Genomic DNA, 12,448 nt, shown 5'->3' with positions numbered 1-12,448 from the left:
CACAGCCAAATAAAATTTGTACTGAATAGAAGCAGGACAGTATTGGATATGCTATGTGATGGATCCAGTACAAATATTCTTATCCAAATATATACATACATATTTTATAAACATATATATATATATACTTTCAATGAACAGTATAAATATTTCACCTGTGAGATTATTCCCATGTACAAAATGGAACAGTTTTTCCTAGGATTTATCTTTTGTTTTGCTTATGTTCACATTCTGGGCAAAAAGTGTGTCACTGTCATGGGAGGAGAAACCTTGTTTCTTCTCTTCACTCTCCTATGTTTGCCGAGAGCTATGTAATTCATATTTGATGACTGATATTGATTTGATATTCAGCATTTGATTTATATGCATTGTAGTTATTGGGCAACGAGGTTTCCTTGAATTTACATTTGTCTTGAAAAACAGCCTGCGGCATATGGAGAGGGGAAAAATGATAAATCAGGTACAATAAATATTTCAGAAAAAAAAATGACTTTTGTAGTATTTTTACAGAAGGAGAGGTTGTCATAGAGTGTAACAGATGGTACCATAGTATTTGTGCCCAACAATAAATCTCCTTCCTCAGTGCTAATTTGATGTCAGATGAACTCAGATGCTACCTGTCCACATACTGGACTGTGCACTTCCTATGACTGAGCAAGTTAATTTCTCATGAATCATGTATCTCTCCATTTTCTTTGAAAGCAAAGATTTATGTCAGCATCACACCTTTTTGCCCAAGTAACACAGGTTTATTCATGCCTCCACTCTGCAAGACAGTCCTGTAATTTATAGAATAATAATATACTTGTTAAAACCTTTGGTTCTCTTACAAACAACTTTCAGGGAGAGCTATCTACTTGAACAACACTTCTGAATAAGACCTCATATTAGTACTATATCTTTCTTGTATTTAACCAATAGTGAGATACTTTATTTGACAACAGGTTCTAAGCCAGGAAAACTGATATATTTTTCTGTGTGTCACATCACGTTAACTCATGGAGAGGGAGCTAACTGGGAGAGAAGGTGCAAAAACAGGAGACAAGCACAGAACACTGATGAAAGGGGCTGCTCTAGTTGCATTAGAGGGAAATCAATTTTATTCCCTGTCATCAGAGGCCTGTCATATAAATGTCAGCAAAGCTGTTGTATTTCTACATCTTTGTAATACTGCCATTCAATGTTTATAACAGTTTAAGTTAGGACATTTCATTGTGCAAGGGAAAATGAGTATCTATTAGAGCTTTCTAAAATGTCTTTAAAAGTAAGAAAGACTAAATTGAAACTGGCAAAAAAAAATGTAAAGGAGCTCAGGGGACAAGACCCCATATTTCTTTAGAAAGATCAAAATCAAGGAAAGCATTTGGGCTTGGGCTTGGGTCTTTCAAATTAGGTATGAATGAAAGAATTCTCCTAGACTGGAGTCTGAAAATGTCCTACCTTCATCATCTGTGAAAACAGGAATCAGTAATGGTCACAGGTCCTTCACAACATTGTCTATTTAATTAAGAAATAAGCACATTATTTCTAACAAGCAACTTAAATGCTTTTCTGACATTATATCTGTTTCAAAAAAAAGTGGTTGTTTATTGGCAAAAAGCAAGACAAATTTAGTCAGTTCCATTAATTGTTTTGAGATAAACTGTTTTCACTTGCTGCCAGAGCCAGCCTCTTTCAAACACGTTTCCTAACAAGTGCTGTTTTCTACTCATTGTCAAGACTAGAAACATTGCTGAAGACTCCAAATTAAATTACATTCAGGCAGCCTAGCTAATACTTCTCAGACAAAGATGATGGTAATGATGTTTCAGTATCACCCGGCCAATATTGTTAGTAACTATTACTGTTTTTTTCACTCTTAAAATATCCTCCAGTGCATATGTGGCCACTGTAGGACAATGTAGGGCAGTTACTTATTCTGCATGGTGCAGTTTTTTTTTGTTGGCAGCGACATACGTTCATTATTTTATTAATGCGAGCTAGCAGAGATATGTCTAACTGCTCCTCTCCCACACACTTGGGTATGTGCACACATATACGCACACAAATTGCCTGTTAGATTTACAGAGTACATTATTTCTCTTCATGTGTAATACAATGTTGGCATTAACAAAATGGATCTTTACTAGAGTGTGTTTGCGAGAGTTAGCCCTTTGAAGATGAGAGAAGCTGTCTAATTAATCATCTGAACTATTTGCAGAATACATTCCGAGGATGCTCCAGTACCACCTTTTTGGAAAATTTTGCAATAACAGACCTTCAACAGCCATGTCACTTGCTACATTGAATAGCACTATGACAGCAGTTTGGGCAGGCTCACTGTAATTGAAGGGCTATTTTCTCTGCTTGAAACTAGAGATTTCCAGGAAAGGGAAAAAATTAAACAACTAGGGAGCTTTGAAAAATTCTTTGCACTTGTACTCACCATTACATATAGCTTCCCGTTCATTGCAATGAAGAGAATACTTTTCACACCAGAGTAACAATACCTTTCTTTACAGTGGATGTTTCAAAGAGACCTAAAAGGTCAAGAAGTTCAATGACAGTGTTTTTACAGAATTTACAGCAAATCAAAGGCAATTTACATATAACGGATTCAGTTTAAAACCCTAGTGAGCATACCTTTTTTATTTGTTATAATTCTCTCTCTAGTCCAGAGCAATAAAAGTACACAGAGAAGATCTTATTTTTTCCTACATGCTATAGGATTTTAGAATAAATTCTCTGGAATCATATTCACTTGCTATGGATCCTTTTGCTCTCTGATCTATCAAATATTGCTGGGCTCTCTGATTCCTATCATCTAATATGTTGTAATTATAGTGTGTTATTGAAATCTAAAGAGGCATGCCTTGCATTTTGAAATCCCCTATGATATCTTAGCTGCAAATGATATGTATATATACTGTTTTATATGTTGTCTTCAGGAAATTCAAAAAGATAGGGCTAATGCTTGGCTTTTAATCTTACAGAGCAGTACCCTCAGAACAAGCAAACCAGGAATAGAACACCAAAGTACTACAATTCAAATAGAAAGTAGACTAGAATTAAAAAATCATCCTTTGGCCCTGAGAGCACAATGAGACCTTTGAGAATTTAAAAGGCAAATGATAAGGCGAGGAGTGTAGTAAATGGAAATGCAGCAGAGAAAATTTGTAACCTGGTTTATCTTTTCTTATATGTGCAGTAAAACAGAGTAAAAATAAATTGGTATTTATCCAGGCATCTGTGACACATTTCAGCCTAGAAGGTACTAAAGTTTATTGATCTTGGAGACCTCTAAAGGGCAACAGATATAGCAGAGATTAATAATATCAAGTAATAACACTTGCATTCTACAAAGGGTAATTACTAGAGTTCACAGCCAATTAAGTGTCTATTCCATTTGTGGAAGCAACTCACTGTATGGGTTTTCATTGTGAACTCCACTTATCCTTCCATCTGGGAGGATTTGAAGGTGAAACCCGATGCCCACGTTGCAGTAAAGCCTTAACTGCCTCTTGATTCCTACCAAATAGTTACCTTCCCAGTTCACATCTGACTTCTCCCCTGACTTCCCAGCAATGGACCTGGACAACAGAGATAGATTGCCATTCTCTTTCCAGCAATGTGCTATTAGTTTTGTTTACCACTTGGATCAAGCAATCCCAACTAGAAAAAGGAGAACAAAGGCAAGAAATGTCCAGTGAATGCTGGCTTCGCAAGACATAGTGATAAAAAGTCTTTGTGCAGTGGCCATCCAGTTCAATTCCTGGGCAGGTGGTCAGAATTAATGTCCCTAAAAATATCACCTTTTTTTTTCCTCCGTTCATTATGGTGGCCGAAACTTATTTTTGGAAAGCAAACAGAGATTATTGACTTGAAACTAAAGCCTGAGAGCAGTTCAGCTGGAGGCAGAGACAGAACACAAGGACTCAGACTGGTGGGGAATATGTTTTGTAGATCCCACTTGCTGGTGGGCAGCCTTAGGTATATTTGACTGACCCATCTTTATAGTGTGGGAGCTGTCCCCACACCCCACATCATCACTCTGACATCAACAGCTCACCAAAGGTAAGCTTGCCACAGCCGTAACAGTAACTCGCTCTCCTCTTTGGTTGACTGAGGTTTGATGAATGCTGTTATTCAAGAACAGGCGGAAATGAGGTTTCATTGGCTGCTGATGCAAAGGGACCAAAACAGTCGGCTACTCAGAGGTCTCACAGATGGCTTCCTTATTTACAGAAGAATGTGTAAAGACAGTTATGGACCTCACCAGTGAACAATGAAAACTTTGCCAGTCATTTCCTTGGCAGAATTATCACCGACTGTATATGAAGATAGTTCAATATTTGGGGAGAATTTTCTTTAAGTGGCTCTGGTCTTTTGAACACTTTTGCAGATAAACAATTGTGTTTGTTTTTGCAAGATGGGGGCTTAGGTAATGAACCAAAGAACTAGAAGCCGGAAAATGGTCACTCTTCCCTACTGTTTCACTATTTCATTTGCTTAAGTCTCAGTGCTTACATTCTGTAATAATGTATGTGCATCTTCATTTTTATCTCTTGCAATTTCCTGAGAGTGACCACCTCATTTCCCCTCATTTTACATGATGCTATTTTAGCTTCTTCAGAGCAGTCTTAATTAGTTTTTTGTCTTAATTAGTTTCAAAGAACTGTATTAATACATTAAGAGGAGAAAAATGGCTGTGTTTTATGCAGATCTTATTGTTAATAAGTCTGGCAGCTTTTCAAACTACTGACCTTGCATGATGTATTCCAGCAGAAGGTTCTGCACATTAATAAGGAGAGTACGTGTAAGCATAATTGAACCGAACAAAGCAAGCAAGACAAGAGTTTCATATGAACAGGGATGTAACATGATGCTTTGGATGCTTACATGCTCACAAGCACAGTGAGTGAAGAGGAGGCAATAGCAGCCTTGAGGGAGATGAATAATTAGATTCAGTGATTTATAAAATATTGCTTAATCTGTCGAGAGCAGCTTGGCTATAAAGAAAAATGGTGAACCACTGCACCAGGTCTTGGCCTGTGTGAAGTGGCCATGTTAAAGCCTCTCTGTCTTTGCTGAAGCAGTGCTGCAGTTATCTTTTGCTCACAAAGAAAAACTTCAGATCCCTTTGTCTGCTGCCTTTTGCTTTACCTTATGATTTTTCAGCTATGCCAAGTGAATATGTAATTGTTAGAAAGGAATAATACTAATATTTTACACACTTAGCACAGCTGCAGTGTCTTTGTAAGAGGCCAGGATCAATGAGTAACAAGGCCCGGGACCACAGTTTTACGGATGAAGTATTGATTTCCTCAATTGAGTCACAAGATCTGCTCATTTCCAATCCATGTGATTATTAAAAAAAAAAATGCTTATCTTCTCAGAGCCATCACTGTCTTTAAAATATGCATTGTAACGTTTACTTTCTAACTGCCTTCCTTTCCCCTTAGGGAATGTTTAAAGTTTAATGCAGTTTGTTCATAATCAGTCTTTTTTTCCTCCTGTTATCGCACAAGTGAGGCAGATTTGTCACCACAGAGATACTCATGAGTTCAGTGGGAAGGAGATCAGGAAAGCTAGCAACTTAGAAAATTGTTTAAAATAAATAATCACTTTCTCATTCCAAACAAGGGTTATCCTCGAGTTTTAACATGTGAATTTCCTACAGGCAGGCACAAATGACAGAACAGTTCTCTTGTAGTTTTTGGCGGGAAGAGAGAACAAGGATCCACTCCCAAAGGAAACCAGGGAGGTGTTAGGAATACATGAATACCGTTTTGCTTGAGAAAAAAAATCTTGGTTTATTTCTTCCATGTTCGGTTTATACTCATATTCCAAAGATGATATGTCAGGCACAGACATGCTAGACATGCCCCTCTTTTTTTTTTTTTTTCCCCTCATTTGTTATCACAGAAGCTAGTTCACAGCACACGAGATATCTTCGCTGTGTTTGCATACAGACAGGGTTATGGCAAGTCTTACTCTTTACCACACAGCCACAAATTATTTCTTGAAGCAGAACTGTTCTTAATATACCATCACGTAACAGAGCAGAACCTTCATCCTTTATAGATTCATGCAAAAGATCTGGCCTAGGTTTAAGCCTGTTTAAAGCTTGGCATAGAATGACAGGAAGCCCTCCAGCAAAAGGAAGCGTGGTCCAACTTCTCTCCCACTCTAAGGACTGGCAGAAGGTAGGTCACCTAGTCTGCATAATTGGTTGGTGCTGAATAGAAAAAAGGACAGCCAAAGCAGCTTGTGAGTTCATCAGTTTCCATAAGACAGAGTAATAGATCCATTGCAAACCTCCTGATTCCCAAGGCAGCACTCTGCAGACCAGCCCACACAGTGTCTCTCATCACCTTCTCACCTGTTCCCACTCTGCAAGGCCAAAGTCTGGGCCCAAAATGTTGAACTTAAAAAAAGAAAAAGGAGAATTGTTAGCTGCCAGTCTCTGCTCTCCACAGAGATCTGTTCAATGTTGTTTGCTAGAAGAGTGGAAAGTCATGTAACAAGTTTAGTTAGATATTAGTTATGTTCAGAGTTTCTCATTAGAGCAGCATCAGGGACACTGCAGTAACAGGGACACAACTAACAAGTGCTGCATTCAGGTAGCATCATTATTAGGAAAACAATTTTGTTGTTGTCGATGGTGGTATTTTTGGTCAGGACGCCATGTGTCTAGATCTCTGTGTTTCTCTGGAAGAGAGCCAGGAGATTTTCTGAAATACACTGTTAAATGTTAAAGATTGACAATTTCTAACATCATGCTAATGGACAATGCCATGGTCAGTATGGGGGTGCTAAGCAGAAAAAGTTGAATGAAAAAATATCTGACAAAGACTAATCAGATGTGTTAAATTGCTTTTATTCAGGTATGTGTTTATTTTGCAGATAACAACTTTCTTAAAATAGTGAATTCAGCAGTGAGGCAACAAGCAACATTTTGGAGACAGTCTGGGAATGACAGCTTGGTAAGGGGAATTATATGGTGCTCTATTGCACTGCTAACAAACCCAGCAACTATCCATGTTCCTCTTGCCTAAGCAGAAGACCAGCAGACCTTCCAAGACTTTAGCTGGGATGGAAGGTTGAAACTGCAGTGACAGGGAGGAAAATATTTTTTAAAAAAGTTTTATTGCTGATGAAACCTTCTATAAAATAAGATTTTCTGATTTCGTGATTTTTAACTTGAGAGGCATTTCTCAGAGCACTTGCCAGGTAACTGAGTCTTTCTTGTTCTGTGTAATGTTAGGTCAGGTGAAGGCTTTCTCTTGCATCTTGACACAAGCAAAGTTGGCTCCAACACTTTTGTCCCTTCACTGATGCTTTTTCAGTTCTCAATCTCTTGGTCTGGGTACCTCATATTTGAAAGGAGAAGTCTGAATCCCAGAGATTTACAAAAAATAATTCAGTCATCTGACCTCTTTCCTGGTTTTGTCAACACTAAAGGTCTGAAGCTAGAGACCCAGCTTTCGTAGTAGGTATGAGTTGCTATTAATTTTCGTAGGAAAGATACTGTCTTTTGTCCCTCTCCTACCCCACATCCATTCCCAACTCTGTTGACTGGGAAGGAGAAGATAGAAAGATGTTGGGTTGATGTCTCCCAGACTCCTGACCACAGCTGTTTGTAGGTGGGAGTAAAACTATTCAGATCACCTACTCCACAGGGATTAAAGTCTCATCATTAAGTAGAAGAGAAGACTTGCACCCAAGTCTAGCAGACATTTATAGCACACAACTGGATTGCCTGCAAGGTTAGGAAAGGCAGATCTTCTTTGTGTGTTGTCTTGTAGTCACCAGAGCTGAGGACTTCAAAGCTGTGTAAGGCAGATAGATGTGTAATCTTTGCTGTTATGTTCCTCATCTACAGGGGAAGGCTGAAGAAGTTACTAGGAAGTGTGAGCCATAGCAAGGGTCAATATGCAGAGTCTTCTTCTGGGGAAAGAGTGCTCAGGGCATTCGGGGTAGGAAACAGCTCTATATTCAGAAACTTGTGTGAGAGTGCCTGTGTATCTGGGTTAGTCCTGTGCACTGGGAGTTTAAGCTCAGTGCAGTCAGCGAGATTCTAATTTATGCAGTCAAAGAGCCAAGTGACTGATCCAGGCAACCAGATAGCAGGTGTCGTTTTTGACATGAGCTGAAACATTGTCTGGGCAGCTACCTTCATTGACAAGGTCTACACGTAATGAGAGCAGAGACAGATAGAGACACTTAAATGGAACTATCTTTCCCTTGAAGGGAATCCGTGCCCTAGCTCCCAGCAGCATCCCTGGCAATGGAGCAGTGAACAGACTGCAGATAAAGGTATGTGTGCTGGTTACCAATCAAGGCATGTTGTGTGGGTTTCAGCCATATTGACAGGGAGAATGTCTGGATTACCAACATATTTCCATGTATCTGGGATGCAGGAGCTGAATAGTCACATTTTTATTTCCCCTGCAAAGACAAGTCTCAATTGGACAGGGTCAGGCTGTGATGGGCACATAGCAGTAAGAAATAAAAACTTTTAATTCTTTCATGTAACTTCTCTTGACATCATTTTCCCTACTATAATGCACTTGCCATAGCATGGGCCTAGTTTAAGACTGCTTTGCAGCTATTTCAAGCATCCTTTCACTAGAATGAATATTCCATGTCAGATTTAAGAACAGTTCGTCTTATGCACATGAGACTGGTGGTACAGAGGCAAGTATGGAGCAAAACTGAAATTTCCTTTTTGATCGGATAAACAGTGAGCATATGTTCGCAACTGGAATGTGTGCTCAGCTTTCTTTAGTGGAGTTTCAGCACTGACCTTTTGCTGCATTCTTCCTGTTCTACTAAAATGGTCCTGCGTAAGCAAAATGATGTGAACCTCATGCAACTCCAGATGTCTTCTCCAGCCTACCAATTCTCCTACTGTTACAGAAAGTATGAAGTTTGGAAATGTTGTAATTTAATGTATAACAATCTATCATGAAAATAATGTTGTGAAAAATAATTGTGCTTCCACCCTGATAAACCAAAACTAGCCATAGAAGTGCATGTAAATGGATCCTGTATTGCTGTACTTCATTCCTGTATTCTGCTGTTTCTGAATCGTGTTGCTATCTCCAGCTTTCCCCATTCTTACGTCATCTTGGTTCCTCTGTTTCTCATCTTTGTTATTGCTCTGCTTTATTTTTCTAAGTGGTTGACAAGTCTGCTTTATGTATGATTCCAGTGTAAAAAATAAGATTATTTGTGCAGTAGGTAGGTGTTCTTTCATGATTTGGCAGGCTGGGATGACTGGGAAGAATGCTGATTACAGAGAGCAGTTGCATTCATAGAACTACTTGTCATAACAACTACTGGCATGGAAAAGAAGATAGAGTAACACAAGCCATTTTGTGCCCTTATATAGTTGCACTGCGTGTTGGCCAAGACTTTCCAAGATTGCTTGTGATTCTAAGGGCCCATATTTCCAAGATGCTTTAAACTTTAAACTTTCACACTCAGAAATGAAGGCTCCATGTGTCATTTGGACAGACAGGAGATAGAAAAAAGGTTTCTAGGAATTGTCCAGAAAGACTGATCTTCCAGATCACTCTTTAAGTGTGTCTAAGTATAGCATTAATTAAAGGTTACTTGAAAGCATCTTAGTATTGGTTTCAGTCATCTTGTTGAACTCCATAGGTTAATTTTATCTATCTGCTTTGTTCAGTTGCTCAGCAGAGATTTTTATCTTCGCAATGTATTTCTATTCACAGAATCACAGAATGGTTGAGGTTGGAAGGGACCAAATTGCAGAATAATTTCCTTTTACTTTGGCAAAACCACAGGACCTACCATTTAAGTTATTACTGCAACATGAAAAACTCAAGGTAATTCTGAAAAAAAGAATTTAGCTTCTGTTTTGCATCCTCTTACCTTTGACTTTTGAAGGTATGTGTTTTTAGTCCTCAGACAATAGATTACATAGAAACATTTCAGCATAATTACCTACTGGTCTTCGATATTAAAAAGAACAAATAAGTTATATGTTCAGTTATGAAAAGGGAAATACTGGCAACATAAGGGAAAACTATTCGTTCTGACTAAAATGGTACTGAATTCTGGACATTGTAAATACCGTACTGGTCTGCCAGACTGTGTCTTTCTCAAATAGGCTACTACATCTATTATTCCAGCTTTTCCTATCTATTCCCAATAATAGCTCTATCTATTCTAACAGTTTTCTAACAGTGTTCCAACTTTTTGTTCTTGTGTTGCAGAAAAGTAAATAATGAGGTAAGATGACATAAACTGTCCTTTCTGTTTGATCTGCACCTGGCAACTGTACAGAACAGTAGCATAAAAATGGCAATTTATGGAATAAAGCCACATGTGGAATCCTGTTTGTGTTATAAGAAGCTATTTGTGATGAAGAGGAAAATGATGTGATAGGCTTAAGGTTTTTTATTTGTATATGTAGTGCAGTGTTGCTTGGAAGGATGACATAACTCAAAAATATTCTGTAGAACAGTTTGAATAGTTGATCTTGCCACTAAGAAAAGTGAGGAAGGCCTGCCCTTGTTCAGATATTTTGACCTGCTCATAGTGGCTGATGTAACCTGCAGGTGTCCTTTACAGAATCTGAACTGAGGTTATTAGAAGAAAATAATCAAAAATAATCTTGGTTTGTCAAGGACATACCTAACTGAGCTTCAGATTATTGCTTTCAGTTACATGATCTGTGTTAGTTTGCTTAGATGATGACTGACAATAAACGGGAGGAGAAGAATGCAAATTGTTGAGAAACAGATCTGTGGACCTTGTTCTGATCAGACTACTTTTACCCTATCAAAATTCCAGAAGCTTCACTGTACACATCACTGCTTGAGGAGTGAAGAACCAAATCAGAGATGTTTTCTTCTGAAATTGTTCAGTATATGTCCAAATAGAATATAAATTAATGAAGCACAGTTGGAAGATGTTATTTTATAACTTTTCCCTCTGTATGAGAGACAAGTGAAGCCAGCATAGAAGAGAATTAGGGAGAAGAATTAATCTAAGGAAGAAATTATGAATAACATTAAGTCCTGATTTTTAAACCTGCTGTGAGCTTCATGTTCATTTATGTGAGCTCAGTTCATTTAATCTGTACATTGTGTTTCCCTGTTATCAGATTTAAGACTAATCATGCTTGTATAGCATTTTTCATCAACAGTATCCTATGTGCCATAATTAGTATTATTTCTTGTCTGTATTATAACCAAAGTAAAAGTGCAGTGCTATTCCCTGGTATTCAGACCAGATCAGAAATGTAAAAGGATGGTTATCCCCTTCTTGTACCTTTGCATCATTTAGGTATGGGATGTAAAAGTTGCACAAAAAATAAATTTCTTACTTCATCCCTTGTACTAGATGTAGAATTCAGCATGAGATCACAGAAGAACATATCATGCAAATGTACAAGCACATATTCCTGGCTACATAAATATTCTAAAGGAATGTTTAAACTTTAAGTTGTGTTTTTTCCACAATGTTCAGAAGTAGAACAAAGGAAACATATACCATGAGGAGCAGCACTCAGTTACAAGACAAATCAATCATCAGTAGCAACATAATGATTAACTAAATAACCTGGTAAAAGTTGGTACACTTCAGAGAAAAAAGGGATCTGCCTGTAGGAATAAGATGGTATTATATATGTGAAGATGTCATCACAAAAGTATATGCTGTCTTGCTCTTTGCTTAAGCTGCTTGTTAGCAGAATTGCTTTGAAAAGCTGTGCTACACAGAAACCAAAGAGGTTTAGCAATTACGGTTAGCATAGTCAAGCAGATGGGATATGGTGATCTTGCATAAGCAGTGCTCCCCTTTATGTTCTCCTGCTGGCAAATGAAACTTGCAACAGAATGGAACAAATTTTAACAGAAAGGAACAAATGTTCCTTTTAACAGAACAAATGCAGCTTCAACAAGAAGACTCCTGGGTCAGCACAAGTCTACAACTTGACAAAAAACGTGTGTTTGAATTCCCTAAGATAGAAAGACAAGTTGAACCTTGGTCTTCTATCTTCAGTGCTCAAAGTGGTAGGCTTTTATGTTGAACTGAGTCTCTTTGTATAGTAGGAACATTTTAGACTCTCAGAATATCTACCAGACTGAGCCTAGAGGCTCAGTGCAATGAAAAACACCTAATTTGTAAGTGTTGTGCTAGCTCATTAAATAATCCATAGGGGCAACAGACACTCTGCATTCATCCTGTAAGTCAAAAGCCAGATTTGGACAAAATCTTGCCCAACCAATTGGAACTAGTCCTATTTTCCATATATTGACAGCAACTTCTCACATCATGTCCAACTGGTGGTATAGTGGTTGAGAGATATTTGAAATGTGGATACAGCAGTACGGGTCTGTCAAACTGAGCAGTCTGCAGACACTATGTTCTTTTAAGCAAAGATAGTCCAATGCTGCTCTATTTTGAAAGGTTCTGCAACTAGTTGCTTGGA

The 12,448-nt window shown here is 38.1% G+C and overlaps 1 protein-coding gene across 1 annotated transcript; it reads right to left on the bottom strand.

Annotated features, from left to right (window-relative positions):
- Window positions 1–224: 224 nt before the first annotated feature.
- On the bottom strand, window positions 225–3,739 carry FGF6 (fibroblast growth factor 6). Its single transcript, XM_010221323.2, is given in 7 exon segments — window positions 225–347; window positions 350–424; window positions 2,426–2,478; window positions 2,481–2,519; window positions 3,403–3,586; window positions 3,588–3,640; window positions 3,643–3,739. Coding segments are annotated over 7 exon segments (624 nt in total).
- Window positions 3,740–12,448: the final 8,709 nt, after the last annotated feature.

This window comes from Tinamus guttatus, unplaced genomic scaffold, assembly GCF_059628265.1.
Source record: "Tinamus guttatus ecotype Peru unplaced genomic scaffold, ASM5962826v1 Tinamus_guttatus_pri_ptg000182l, whole genome shotgun sequence".
Classification (NCBI taxonomy): domain Eukaryota; kingdom Metazoa; phylum Chordata; class Aves; order Tinamiformes; family Tinamidae; genus Tinamus; species Tinamus guttatus.
Note: the sequence above shows the minus strand (reverse complement) of the source record. Positions and strands in the feature narration are given on the sequence as shown.